At 39.4% G+C, this 15,709-nt stretch overlaps 1 protein-coding gene across 2 annotated transcripts in view; it reads right to left on the reverse strand.

Annotated features, from left to right (window-relative positions):
- Positions 1 to 13,092, reverse strand: part of med4 (mediator complex subunit 4) — a 30,160-nt gene extending 17,068 nt beyond the window's left edge. Inside the window, exons 1-4 of one of the 2 annotated variants that reach the window (XM_060929167.1) lie at positions 12,985 to 13,092; positions 12,397 to 12,463; positions 6,858 to 7,028; positions 5,099 to 5,156 (exon numbers count right to left, since the gene is read on the reverse strand). In XM_060929167.1, coding sequence (XP_060785150.1) covers positions 5,099 to 5,156; positions 6,858 to 7,028; positions 12,397 to 12,463; positions 12,985 to 13,052 — 364 coding nt within the window. In that variant the 5' untranslated portion in view covers positions 13,053 to 13,092. Of the gene's footprint in view, positions 1 to 5,098; positions 5,157 to 6,857; positions 7,032 to 12,396; positions 12,464 to 12,984 lie in introns of both variants that reach the window. The other variant, XM_060929166.1, reaches the window with a different exon arrangement.
- Between the last annotated feature and the right edge of the window lie 2,617 nt (positions 13,093 to 15,709).

Genomic DNA, 15,709 nt, shown 5'->3' on the forward strand with positions numbered 1-15,709 from the left:
TCAACCAAAGTTATACAGTATTATGAGCTTTAAGTTGCATAAATAAAACCATTTGGTGAAACTTTGAAGAAGCGATTGTACTGGTTTTTTACCTTATTACCATGAAGCACTGAAGAGTTATTTTCAGTGGTGGGCCGCATGACGTCACGCAGTAGATCAATATGGCGGAACGCATCTTCGCTGAGCTCAGCGCAAGCCCATATTATTAAAAGTTAAAAAAAGATACTGTTATGCGGTCTGTTCTTTCTCTATAAATTCCATGATCGATTACTTTATATATTTATCTATCCATTTGTGGTGATTTTGTACAAAAGTTGCCTTTTCCTTTAAGTTGTGATTTGGGGATGGACATTTGACCTCACAGTAATCTTGACCTGGTGAAATTACTTGTATTAGCCTTGGAGATATTGTGTTCACAAGGTTTTCGGACAGACATTTGACATCACAGTGACCTTGACCTTAGACCTTTTGATCTCAAAACTTAATCAGTTCATCTTTGTCCCCAAATGCACAAATGGTAAAAGTTTGGTGAAATTCCTTTCATTAGCCTTTGAGATATTGCGTTCACAAGGTTTCGGGAAGGACAACCCGAAAACATGATGCCTCCTGCACCTTACGGTGGCGGAGGCATAATTATTATTTATATATAACCCCGATTCCAAAAAAGTTGGGACAAAGTACAAATTGTAAATAAAAACGGAATGTAATAATTTACAAATCTCAAAAACTGATCTTGTATTCACAATAGAACATAGACAACATATCAAATGTCGAAAGTGAGACATTTTGAAATTTCATGCCAAATATTGGCTCATTTGAAATTTCATAACAGCAACACATCTCAAAAAAGTTGGGACAGGGGCAATAAGAGGCTGGAAAAGTTAAAGGTACAAAAAAGGAACAGCTGGAGGACCAAATTGCGACTCGTTAGGTCAATTGGCAATAGGTCATTAACATGACTGGGTATAAAAAGAGCATCTTGGAGTGGCAGCGGCTCTCAGAAGTAAAGATGGGAAGAGGATCACCAATCCCCCTAATTCTGCGCCCACAAATAGTGGAGCAATATCAGAAAGGAGTTCAACAGTAAAATTGCAAAGAGTTTGAACATATGATCATCTACAGTGCATAATATCATCAAAAGATTCAGAGAATCTCTGTGCGTAAGGGTCAAGGCCGGAAAACCATACTGGGTGCCCGTGATCTTCGGGCCCTTAGATGGCACTGCATCACATACAGGCATGCTTCTCGATTGGAAATCGCAAAATGGGCTCAGGAATATTTCCAGAGAACATTATCTGTGAACACAATTCACCGTGCCATCCGCCGTTGCCAGCTAAAACTCTATAGTTCAAAGAAGAAGCCGTATCTAAACATGATCCAGAAGCGCAGACATCTTCTCTGGGCCAAGGCTCATTTAAAATGGACTGTGGCAAAGTGGAAAACTGTTCTGTGGTCAGACAAATCAAAATTTGAAGTTCTTTATGGAAATCAGGGACGCCGTGTCATTCAGACTAAAGAGGAGAAGGACGACCCAAATTGTTATCAGCGCTCAGTTCAGAAGCCTGCATCTCTGATGGTATGGGGTTGCATTAGTGCGTGAAGCATGGGCAGCTTACACATCTGGAAAGACACCATCAATGCTGAAAGGTATATTCAGGTTCTAGAGCAACATATGCTCCCATCCAGACAATGTCTCTTTCAGGGAAGACCTTGCATTTTCCAACATGACAGTGCCAAACCACATACTGCATCAATTACAGCATCATGGCTGCGTAGAAGAAGGGTCCGGGTACTGAACTGGCCAGCCTGCAGTCCAGATCTTTCACCCATAGAAAACATTTGGCGCATCATAAAACGGAAGATACGACAAAAAAAGACCTAAGACAGTTGAGCAACTAGAATCGTACATTAGACAAGAATGGGTTAACATTCCTATCCCTAAACTTGAGCAACTTGTCTCCTCAGTCCCCAGACGTTTACAGACTGTTGTAAAGAGAAAAGGGGATGTCTCACAGTGGTAAACATGGCCTTGTCCCAACTTTTTTGAGATGTGGTGTTGTCATGAAATTTAAAATCACCTAATTTTTCTATTTAAATGATACATTTTCTCAGTTTAAACATTTGATACGTCATTTGTGTTCTATTCTGAATAAAATATGGAATTTTTAAACTTCCACATCATTGCATTCCGTTTTTATTTACAATTTGTACTACTTTGTCCCAACTTTTTTGGAATCGGGGTTGTATTTTTTTTTTCTAAAAAGTTCTATTTTGGTCTCATCTGTCCACAAAACATTTTTTCCAATAGCCTTCTGGCTTGTCCACGTAATCTTTAGGAAACTGCAGACGAACAGCAATGTTCTTTTTGGAGAGTAGTGGCTTTCTTCTTGCAACCCTGCCACGCACACCATTGTTGTTCAGTGATGGTGGACTCATGAACATTAACATTAGCCAATGTGAGAGAGGCCTTCAGTTACTTAGAAGTTACCCTGGGGTCCTTTGTGACCTCGCCGACTATTACATGCCTTGCTCTTGGAGTGATCTTTGTTGGTCGACCACTCCTGGGGAGGATAACACCGCTCTTGAATTTCCTCCGTTTCTACACAATCTGTCTGACCGTGGATTGGTGGAGTCCAAACTCTTTAGAGATGGTTTTGCAACCTTTTCCAGCCTGATGAGCATCAACAACGCTTTTTCTGAGGTCCTCAGAAATCTCCTTTGCTTGTGCCATGATGCACTTCCACAAACATGTGTTGTGAAGATCAGACTTTGATGGATCCCTGTTCTTTAAATAAAACAGGGTGCCCACTCTCACCTGATTGTCATTCCATTGATTGAAAACACCTGACTCTAATTTCACCTTCAAATTAACTGCTAATCCTAGAGGTTCACATACTTTTGCCACTCACAGATATATAATATTGGATCATTTTCCTCAATAAATAAATGACCAAGTATCATATTTTTGTCTCATTTGTTGAACTGGGTTCTCTTTATCTACTTTTAGGACTTGTGTGAAAATCTGATGTTTTAGGTCATATATATGCAGAAATATAAAATATTCTAAAGGGTTTACAAACTTTCAAGCACCACTCTATGTCAGATTGCATGCAGATCTGTTTGTAGGTAGTCTAGCAAGGTTACAGTCCGCAGAATGAGGCTGTCACGGCAACACTACTTGTACCAGGGATATAAATATGAAACGTTGTCTCCCCCTCCCATCCAGTCACGTAGGAGTACATCAGCTGTTCACTATTCCCTCGCTGTTTATCAGTATTATCTTTCCCCCTCCACTTTGTTAGAGAAATGGAATTTCAATTTTTTTTCATATGAACTTTTAATGAAAATCTCCAGCCAGGTGCAGCTTCGAGTCTTAGTCGCTATGCAGAGCTTCTGTGTTTTGCACCCAAATGATGTCAGAGCATTGCTGGAAATGATCGGGGGGATTTTTCTGATTGGTTAAAAATATTTTCAATTGCAGCATCCATGAAATTGTCCATTCTGCATAGAAACTGACTTTCAGAGATATCTTGGTTGTGTGAGCTCCTTATTTTCAATTATTCACATGAATCTGTAGTTCATAGCATAATTATCTTCATAACTGTATTTTAAAAATGGGTTTTCTTTTCTTTTAATGCTGCCCCAATCCATTCCAGTGTAGTATTATTGTAGGCCCTATATTGAATAATGCCCCTCATGACAGCAGTACTTAATTGTGGTGGACTTTGTGGCTTGGCTGCCAAACTTCATGCTGATTGAGCTACCAGTTAGATTTCTTCATTTTTGTTAATATTTTACCAGAATTATTTTATACATACACACACATTTTATATATATATATATATATGTGTGTGTATGTGTGTATATATAAATTATTAATTTGCTAGCACAAATTAAGAATTATCTTGTATTAAATTGTCACACCTCTACTATTTAAAATATCATAGACTACACTTGGGCACATCATATCCACAAGTTGTAATTCACTAAAACCCTTTTTTAATCGTGCTTTATCTTTATCAAAACAGAAAACATTTGTGATTTTAATGCAATGCATGTGTGTAGCTGGTAGATCTAGTATAATCGTTCTTGCTAAATTTCATGGTGGTGGGTGATTAGATATAATGCTTTACATTGGCGACTTGTAATTTAGAAAGGTAGTGGTTGCTTTTGATAGATGAAAATGAGTCTGAAGCAGAGAGAGCTGCCTCATGTTTACCTCCTCCCAGCACAACTACACTACCGTTCAAAAGTTTGGGGTCACCCAAACAATTTTGTGTTTTCCATGAAAAGTCACACTTTTATTTACCACCATAAGTTGTAAAATGAATAGAAAAATATAGTCAAGACATTTTTCTGGCCATTTTGAGCATTTAATCGACCCCACAAATGTGATGCTCCAGAAACTCAATCTGCTCAAAGGAAGGTCAGTTTTATAGCTTCTCGAAAGAGCTAAACTGTTTTCAGCTGTGCTAACATGATTGTACAAGGGTTTTCTAATCATCCATTAGCCTTCTGAGGCAATGAGCAAACACACTGTACCATTAGAACACTGGAGTGATAGTTGCTGGAAATGGGCCTCTATACACCTATGGAGATATTGCACCAAAAACCAGACATTTGCACCTAGAATAGTCATTTACCACATTAGCAATGTATAGAGTGTATTTCTGATTAGTTTAAAGTGATCTTCATTGAAAACAGAGCTTTTCTTTCAAAAATAAAGAAATTTCAAAGTGACCCCAAACGTTTGAACGGTAGTGTACCTCACTTCCAGTATGTGCCACAGCTCCATCTAGCTCTACAACTGTCTCATCTCCAGTTTGTGAAGGACTTGCTAGTGCTACAGCTCCAATCAGCACTACCTCACCTCAAGTTTTGAGCAGTAGTGGCACTAAAACTGAAGGTTAGTAGTGTTGTTTGGTTGACCTTCCATGATATTTTAATAGCATTTGTTTTGAAGTTAGTGTTGGCCTCTATTTAGAGGACTCATTTTAAGTTTAAAATTTCAAAATTATTACAATAAAAACACAGTCAGTGTACTATGCATGGAGTGATAAAGCTTGAAGTGCCCTGGCATCAAATAAAAGTCAAATACCTTTTCTGGCCTTTTCAATGGATTTGAGTTTCTCTTTGGCTTGGTACACAGCAGTGGCCTATAGAGAGAGAGAGAGAAGCTTCAGGGTAAAGGGACAGTCACTGCAATTCTTCCACCTCCTCAAAAGATCAGTCTTCACCAATGTTCTTTCTACTGTTTAATAGAACCAGATGGCTCGACTAGATAAGGAAAAAAAATTATTTTTCATCAATCAGTGTTGCTTGTGTGCAGTTGGCTAGAGAGATATTACAAAATAAAGGGGCAGATTAGCCTAGCAACAGGTAGGGGGAAAGAGGGGGAAAAAAAAAAAACAACCTTACCCAGTGTGATCGATCTCTAACTGGTCCAATAAGATATTGCAAGAAACCCACAGACGACTATATTAGTGGATTAATGTGATGGTTTGAGCAGCAAGTCAACACACATCCAAATACTATATAATTACTTGAAGGTGTGAACACATTACACCAGAGCTGGGGTGGATATGTATAAGCAGAGCACTGAAGGATAACAGCAGAACAAATATCCTCCTGTTGGTCTTGAGAGGATTCTTTGTTCTGACTCACATGCTCCCTGCTTGCCGTGTCTAATTCTGAAAATTCAAACTCTTCTGATAAACATCTCTAGTTCAATAGTTGCTTCTTCAAAGTGTTAACAGCTCAACTTTTTTTTTTGCATTACATAAAGTATGAAGTAGTGTTGTAACTACAAACTTTACTTTTCCAGAGAAAGTACTATAATACTAGTCCAAGACAGAACAATACTTCAGCTGTTAGATAACTAAATAGCAGGTGTTTAAAAAGTACCAAAACATTAACCTATGCTAACCTTGTGATAAAAGTTTACCATTTACTAACCAGAAGGAGGAGGGAGGAAGATGAGGTAGCAGAAGAACCAAATGGAAAAAGGCATCGAATCATGGGAGTTCTGCCATACCCAATTCTCTCTCTTCCATCCATCTTTATATTTCAGCACCACGTTTACATTTTTTGAGAAACACTGATATTTTGCTCTACTGTTAAAGCTGGAGTGATTAAATGGTGTAATTTAACTGTGGGATAGTGCTGTTCATCATGGCTCTGCAGTCTGCAGAAAGCAATTAGCCACACTGTGCCATCAACCCAGGGCAAGTGCACCGCCTGTAATGCGGTAGCATGAAAAAACACAACCTATCAGAGAGAGAGAGAGAGAGAATGACATGGGCCAAAGAATTCCTGCCAAATTGTAATGTGACGCATTTGCCTGTGAATTACTTTCACAGCATTTTTTTTGCACACATAATCCAATGGGGATTGGTCACAAGAAAATATGTGAAAAACATTTAATTGCCATATCCCATATGCTATAACGTATAACAACAACTTGGGTATATTTGGGGACTAGGAAACATCTGACTGTGGCTGCTGATGCTTCCATGGCAAGTGTGAACACAGCCTTACAGGACTTCCACTGTGACCCAGAGCAGCTCAGGAACATGATGGATATGAAGTATTTTAATTTAATAACTACATCTTCGATTATAAAAAAGAAAAACTGGTCACAGTGAGAATTTTAATGGCAGTGACTACATCTATCTTTAAAAAAAAAAAAAAAACCTCTGTCAGATTAAAATGACAAATCATTTGGAGTCGCAGCACTTTAAACCATGCATTACACTACTCCATTGGCACACCCTCACAAGAACGTTACCAATTTAAGAATTTTTTCTCCTTGTATATTCTGACATTGTTTCACTTCTAGTTTACATGAACAAGCTCACCAGGATGTGCTCCGCCTCCTTAAGCTGCTTCTGCAGCAGCTGAATGTCACCGTCCCTCTTCTCTACTTCCTTCTCCAGCTTCTGCATCTCCTCATGAGTCCTGCCCTGCCTCAAGGCTGTCCGCATCAGCTCCTGGAACTCTTTGTCCCTCTGCACTAGCAGCTCCAGCACCTTCTCACATGATTGAGTTCAACAACATGCTTCTGTTTACTTTTACACATATGCCAGTTAAATGTTTTACAGGTAGAACAAACTGTTTCGTCATTGTTACAGATCTAACAAGTGGACATATCTGTATATTGACTGATCTAAAGCAAATACTTGTATATATACACAGTATAACTCATTAAAAAGGTAAGAAGTACTATTTAGCTTACTGTTGATGCATGAGCAGCCATGTTGAGGTCACTTGCTAAACTCATGTTTGACAAGACTCTCCTCAAATCCCAAGTAGGAATTATAGTTGTGTTCAAAATTATTCAACCCCCAATGCTGTAAAGGGTTTTAGGGAATTCAGTGTACATTTGTAATTGTGTTCATAATGACATCTTACAAGGACTTGTTAAAAAAACCAAATGCAACTAAAATGACATCAATTGCTTTTGTAATAAAGTATTAAATGGCCTTTTTGTGATTTCTTCATTGGCAATTATTCAACCCCTTTAAGACTACCACTCTTAAGAACAGAGGTTCATTCAAGTGTTTTCAATCAGGTATTGAAAACACCTGTGGATGTCAACAAGCATCAATCAAGCATAATAAGCACCAATTAGGCAGATTTAAAAGGACTGTGATACTCAGCTCCTTCTAGACATTTACTGGTGTGTTGACAAACATGGTGAAGGCAAGAGAATGGTCCCAGAAGACAAGAGAAGAGGTTATTTCTCTTCACAAGAATGGCAATGGATATAAGATTTCCAAAATGTTAAACATTCCAAGAGATACTATCGGAAGCATCATCTGTAAATTCAAGGCAAAAGGCACAGTGGAAACGCTACCTGGTCGTGGCAGAAAGAAGATCCTGACGGTGACTGCTGTGCGCTACCTGAAGCGCCAGGTGGATAAAAATCCCCGTGTGACTGGTGAGGAACTGAAAAAAGATCTGTCAGATGTGGGCATTGAGGTTTCAGCACAGACAATAAGGCGCACACTGCGTAATGACGGCCTCCATGCCAGAACTCCCAGGCGCACCCCCTTGCTGACTCCAAAGAATAAGAAAAGTCGACTGCAGTATGCCAAAAGTCATGTGGACAAGCCACAAAAGTTTTGGGAAAGTGTTCTGTGGACTGATGAAACTAAATTAGAACTGTTTGGGCCCATGGACCAGCGCTATGTTTGGAGGAGGAAGAACCAGGCCTATGAAGAAAAGAACACCTTGCCTACTGTGAAGCATGGCGGGGGGTCAATTATGCTTTGGGGCTGTTTTGCTTCTAATGGTACAGGGAAGCTTCATCGTGTGCAGGGTACCATGAATTCTCTTCAGTACCAGGAAATCTTGGAAGAAAATGTGATGGAGTCTGTCACAAACCTGCGGCTTGGGAGACGTTGGACCTTTCAACAGGACAATGATCCTAAGCACACATCCAAGTCCACTAGAGCATGGTTGAAGATGAAGGGCTGGAACATTCTGGAATGGCCATCGCAGTCACCAGACTTAAATCTGATTGAGAACCTCTGGTGGGACCTAAAGAAGGCAGTTGCAGCGCGCAAGCCTAAGAATGTGACTGAACTGGAGGCTTTTGCCCATGAAGAATGGGCTAAGATACCCGTTGGTCACTGCAAGACACTTGTGTCAAGCTATGCTTCACGCTTGAAAGATGTTATAACCGGAAAAGGATGTTGTACTAAGTACTAAGAATGAATGTCACTTGGGGGTTGAATAAAACTGATAATGATGTGAGCGCAGAAAAGACATTTGTGGTCATTTTATTATAAATGTTATGTTATATTTGTCTAATTTACAAGTGCCTCTTTGATTTAATTGTAAATAAGATGACTGAAATGATCAAAATCAATGTCAAACTGGCCAAAACACTTAATTTCAGTGGGGGTTGAATAATTGTGAACACAACTATATGACTTTATGGAGGTCTCTTCGGCTTACGAATTGGAAATTTAGTCGAAATTAGCATCAGGACCATCATGTAGCTGCACAGCATTTTGGGACTTTGAGTCCAATGTGTGTTGCATCCACTACTTGTGTTGGGTTTCTCGTCAATGAAATTAGACAGCTCTGGAAAATTGTGAATTGAGAAAAGAAGCTTTTTTTGAGCCGATTATGAAACCCTTATGCTCGAGATTAACATACTTGCCAACCCTCCTGATTTTTAGCCTCCGCCTCCCACCTCCCGATCGTATTTGTTAAAAACTGGATAATCTCCCGGTTTTGGGAAATCCCTACCGCCAAGTTAAAAATACTCCCGATTATGTCCAATCAGAATCGTATGAGAAACACTGCTGACATCAACTGATTTTTAACCAATCAACAAACAGAATGACAGTCACTTCCATAATGTAGGATTCACCCAGGCTGTCCGACATTTTTTTACAAGCAGTCATTCATCATGGCCACTAAACCAAATACCAAACAGCAAAAATATGAATGCAAATACCAGGTTGCATGGGAGAATGAATTTCCATGGATAAACAAATTTTCGACCAGCCAGTTACACATTTTAAGGTAAAGATACCTTAAATCAGAATATAATGGACATTTGAGTGTGAAATTAAACTAGTCTTCTATACCATTTCAGAAACAAACTGTACAACTTCTGAAGTGTTTAGTGAAATTTTGCATGACAGAGAATTTGTTTGGTGAGTGTATTTGAATAGTGTTGTAGTGTCTTAGTGCTATTTTGAATTTATGTTTGAAAGTTTTAAGTGAAAGTTTACAAGTGAATTATCTGGAAAGTGATTGATTTTGATAGAGTTTTGGAGGTTTTAAGTGAAAGATTACGAGTGAGTGTATTTTGGTAGTACTAAAATTTTGCATTCGAGTGAAATTCTTTGTGGAGTATATTTTGATAGTATGGTAGTATTTATAGTGCCATTTTTAAATTTTGTTTGAAAATTTTCAAAGTTTGCAAATGAGCAAATTCCTTTGATGCATTCCGATAGGATTTTGATAGTATTTCTAGTGCTTTTTAAAAATTCTGTTGGAAAGTGTTTAGTGAAAGAGATGCATTTTAGTAGTACTAAGACAGTGCAGTACTTATTTGAGTTATTTTGGTTAAATATTATTAAAATTTAACTTATATATGATATTATAGTTCTCTGTATTTTTACATGAGCTTACAGAAGGAAAACACATTTGATGCAATCCAATAATACTTTCATTCACTGTGACTATTTTAAGAAGTTATAAACATTCTTCTAAAGCATCACTTGTGTTATTTCCTGTGGGTCTCTGTATGTATACAATATTCAGGCATGAGATTTTTCAGCTAAAAATCTGATTTAAGACTTCCCTTTCATTGTTATTATCTTAAAATTCAAGACAAGAGTATTATTTCAGATTTTTCACTCTGAGCTCTCTCAGGCCTGATACATGAATCCCATAACCTATAGTCATTGATAGAACAATATCAACAATTCAAAAACTCATTAATTGTATAAATTTCAAATGGTTTGCAATTAATTGGGATTCACTGTTTTTATCATTTCAACCGCGCATCATACCCTCGTCCAATTGAAAACGTTGTTCACGCACTTTTCTCCCCCATGAGAATTTTGAAAAGTTGGCAAGTATGGATGAATATAATTTTAGATAAATAAATAAATAAATAAAACACCATTGTATCTTCACCACGGTATCCGCTGTTTTAGCCCCATCTTCAAATATGAATAAAGTTGATCAAACATTTGTCTATGATTGCTCATTTCAGATTTAAAAAAACAGAGCTTTTTTTACAAAAAAAAGGAAAGTTTGAACTTGAAGTTTTTGACTTGACTTTTCATTTGACTTGAAAATAAATAAAAGGACATCTCATCTCATTATCTCTAGCCGCTTTATCCTGTTCTACAGGGTCGCAGGCAAGCTGGAGCCTATCCCAGCTGACTACGGGCGAAAGGCGGGGTACACCCTGGACAAGTCGCCAGGTCATCACAGGGCTGACACAGACACAGACAACCATTCACACTCACATTCACACCTACGGTCAATTTAGAGTCACCAGTTAACCTAACCTGCATGTCTTTGGACTGTGGGGGAAACCGGAGCACACGGAGGAAACTCACGCGGACACGGGGAGAACATGCAAACTCCGCACAGAAAGGCCCTCGCCGGCCACGGGGCTCGAACTCGGACCTTCTTGCTGTGAGGCGACAGCGCTAACCACTACACCACCGTGCCGCCCATAAAAGGACATGTAAAAGAAAAAAAAAGAAACCTTTATTTGTCACATGCACACTTCAAGCACAGTGAAATTCATCCTCTGCATTTAACCCATCTGAAGCAGTGAACACACACACACACACACACAATGCCGCTCTGGGCAGCCACACCAAAGCGCCCGGGGAGCAGTCAGGGGTTCGATACCTTGCTCAAGGGCACCTCAGCCCAAGGCCACCCCACATCAACCTAACTGCATGTCTTTGGATTGTAGGGGAAACCGGAGCACCTGGAGGAAACCCACGCAGACACAGGGAGAACATGCAAACTCCACACAGAAAGGCCCTCGCTGGCCGCTGGGTTCAAACCCGGAACCTTCTTGCTGTGAGGCGACCGTGCTAACCACTACACCACCGTGCCACCCTTAAAATAAATAAAAGGACGTGCGTTTCTTTTCTTTTTTTAAACATATTTAAATCACAGAAACACAGCTTGGGCTTCCTATAGTCAGTTGTTCACGGTCACATGGCCGCCAATCAATATTTGTATAATCTCATCTCATTACCTCTAGCCGCTTTATCCTGTTCTACAGGGTCGCAGGCAAGCTGGAGCCTATCCCAGCTGACTACGGGTGAAAGGCGGGGTACACCCTGGACAAGTCGCCAGGTCATCACAGGACTGACACATAGACACAGACAACCATTCACACCTACGGTCAATTTAGAGTCACCAGTTAACCTAACCTGCATGTCTTTGGACTGTGGGGGAAACCGGAGCACACGGAGGAAACCCACGCGGACACGGGGAGAACATGCAAACGCCACACAGAAACGCCCTCACCGGCCACGGGGCTCGAACCCAGACCTTCTTGCTGTGAGGCGACAGCGCTAACCGTGCCGCCCCTTACTTGTATAATTTTTTGTGATGATTCTAAAAGCTCTCATAAATGACTTATTGGTGTCTTAGGAGCCAAAATTTGATCAAACTTAAACTAAACGATGGGGCTAATACACCGAGGGCTAAACCACCGTAATTCTTCACCACCAATATCCCTTTATTACGACAGCACTGCACTTAACAGACAGACACTTTATTGATCCTAAGGGAAACTGCAGACTTCTATAACCACTAACTTTTCCCAGAAATAACGAAAATGCAGCACAATGAAATATGTGATGTGTTACAGGGCGCAGCTTCATAGCAGGGTACCTGAGTGTCCTCTCCAGGCTGGGGAAGTTTCTGGCTTCGTGACAGCGCAAGCATTTCTATCAGTTCTCTGGAGACACAATAACACACATCATTTTACAGCCCAATAAGCAGCTCACTTCTGAACGTGAAGACAATAAAAATAGCCAGATATTTAAAATAAAGCCAGGCACAAATTAGCCTTTCATTAGTACGCATGCGGTTTTTAACATCACATTTCAGACTCACCGATGATAATAAAGCTAATATCCTGACTACACGGATACATACTGTAATTACGAAGCAATATGTATAACGTTAATAAAGCCTGTCTGAGTAGATGATATCAGGTTCCGCCCAGCTCGCCGACTGCTTGCGCTATGACTGGCTTGTTATTTCAGAGTGGCCAATCAGAGGAGAGGAGTATGAAGTATTAGCCAATCCTGGCCTTTGTCGGAGTCCAGGTAAAGCTATACTTTATCACAGCTAGCCAAATTATCAAAACTTTAATTCTTTAGCTGTGCTAAATTGGACTATTTCCCGAACTTAAAGAAAACTTAAACTCATCAATGCTAATAATGATCAAAAACAGAAATCAACCATAAAACCAACCTGGACAACACTTCTATATCATTCAAAGCGGATAGCAGCTTTTCTTTAGTAGATTTGTCGGCCGCCATGTTGCATTTCTTTCCTTCTTCGCTAGTGTGTTATGGAGGTTGGCAGAACCGCTTACGGTGCACTACCGCCACCTACTGACATGGAGCATGTAGTCGTGGATATACGAGTGCAGGGCTTTTCAAAATGTGGAGCGCGCCTCCCCTAGGGGGCGCCAGAGTTCTTCGGGGGGGCGCAACGTGAGGAAAAATAAACCAGAATAAGTTACTATTGCGGACATTTAGCGAACTTCAGCTAGCCTTTGCCAGAGACAAAATGGATCGATTTTTAGTACCTAAAGCTACAGTGAGTGAGGAGACAGAGTCTGGGCCAAGCAAAAAAAGAAGGAAGTATGACCACGATTATTTAAATCTTGGATTTTCATGGACTGGATCTGAAGATGCTCCACTGCCACAGTGTGTTGTCTGCCGAGAGGTGCTAGCTAACGATGCTATGAGATGTTTAAAATGTGTTAAAAAAAAAGATGTTTTTAAAAAGCACAGATGTTTAAACTGTGTAAAAAAAGATGTTTTAAAAAAGCACAGATGTTTAAAATGTGTAAAAAAAAAAGATGTTTTAAAAAAGCACAGATGTTTAAAATGTGTAAAAAAAAAGATGCTTTCAAAAAGCACAGATGTTTAAAATGTGTAAAAAAGATGTTTTAAAAAAGCACAGATGTTTAAAATGTGTAAAAAAGATGTTTTAAAAAGCACAGATGTTTAAAATGTGTAAAAGAAAAAAATAAAAATGTGTACATCAACCATTTTTTTAAAAATACAAATGGAACAAAAATTGTAAGGGGCGCTGTTGTTTATTTGCTCTCTGGGGGGCTGACTCTCCCACACTTTGAAAACCCCTGTACTAGTGCATCTCAAAAAATTAGAATATTGTGAAAAAGTTCAATATTTTCCATCAGTTATTTAAGAAAGTGAAAATGTTATATATTATAGACTCATTACACATAAACTAAAATGTTTCAAGCATTTTTCTATTTTAATTTTAATCAGTATGGCATACAGTACAAAAACATAAAAAAACCCCATCTCAAAATATTAGAATATTTAATTTCGAGTTTGAGTAAAACAGTATGAACACAGTGTATCTCTCGGTCTAGTTCAGTACACACAACCACAATCATGGGGAAGACTGCTGACCTGACTGTTGTCCAGAAGATGATCAGTGATGCCCTCCACAAGGAGGGTAAGCCACAAAAGGTCATTGCTGAAAAGGGTGGCTGGAAAAGGTGCACAAGCAACAGGGATGGCCACAGTCTTGACAGGATTGTCAAGAAAAGTTGATTCAAGAACTTGGGAGAGCTTCACAAGGAGTGGACTGAGGCTGGTCTCAGTGTATCAAGACCCATCACGAACAGACATCTTCAAGAAAGGGGATACAACTTTTGCATTCCTAATATCAAGCTACTCCTGAGCCAGAGACAATGTCAGAAGTGTCTTATCTGGGCTAAGGAGAGAAAGAAATGGACTGTTGCTCAGTGGTCCAAAGTCCTCTTTTCAGACGAAAGTACATTTTGCATTTAATTTGGAAATCACGGTTCTAGAGTCTGGAGGAAGAGTGGAGAGGCACAGAATCCAAGGTGTTTGAAGCCCGGTGTGAAGTTTCCACAGTCTGTGATGATTTGGGGTGCCATGTCATCTGCTGGTGTTGGTCCACTGTATTTTATCAAGTCCAAAGTCAACACAGCCATCTACCAGGAGATATCATCTAAGAAATAATTTAAGTAGCAGGACAGTATGTTGACATTGACCTTATCAGTCAAAGTTAAAAAATAATCAAATATACAGAAAAGTAAACGAGAGAACTAACTTTTGGTCTTCCCATGGCCTTCAGAAGATACAATTGATGTAACTTCCTGTTGCGCATGTGATTTATGGAATGTTCCAAATTTGTCAGATGGGGTAATATGTTTGGGTAACAGGACTGAGTGAAAACCCAGGGACACGACTAAAATGTGTATTTTAACTAAGATATTGTGGATTTCTTATGAAAAAAATATATTTAAACCATGGATAGGATATGGAGTCACACAACAGTGCAAAAGAAATACTGTTTCTGAAGAATTTTAATCATAATATTTCATAGTTAAGTATAAAGTTAGAGTGCAGGGACAGGTAACACATGCTATTTTTCAGTGTTTTAGGTAGTTTTTATTAATCCTTACAATTATATATCTTAAATTTGAAATCAGATCAATGTGCAGGACATTCTGCATAATAAAGAAATGTATTTTAAAGTACATTTTTATGTGCATTTATACATATAATTTTCTAGGGACTGGAATGGCTCTGGCATGAATCCCTGGGCCATGAGATGACTTAGTGTTTTATCCTGCCCCGAGTGCCCAGCCACTGGATTATGTTGAGCTGCATGGAATGAAAGTTCCATACAGCTCTTCAGGACCAACAACTGTGTCATCTTTTCCTTACTCTCAGTGTCCTGCATCACTTGATATAGCCTATCCTTAATAATACAGTAATATGGGAAGGAGAGTGCAATGTTAGGTTGGCGGATTTGACCATCACCTTCTTTTCGTGCCTACAGACCTGCCCAGGCTCGATTTCAGTTCTGGTGGGCATGGATGAGTTCACCTGTGGAGAGAAAGAGGGGGTTAATGGTGGCACAGACACAGAAGGAGAAAGGAGAGCAGAAACACGAGAACAGC

This window comes from Neoarius graeffei, chromosome 9, assembly GCF_027579695.1.
Source record: "Neoarius graeffei isolate fNeoGra1 chromosome 9, fNeoGra1.pri, whole genome shotgun sequence".
NCBI classification, from domain to species: Eukaryota; Metazoa; Chordata; class Actinopteri; order Siluriformes; family Ariidae; genus Neoarius; species Neoarius graeffei.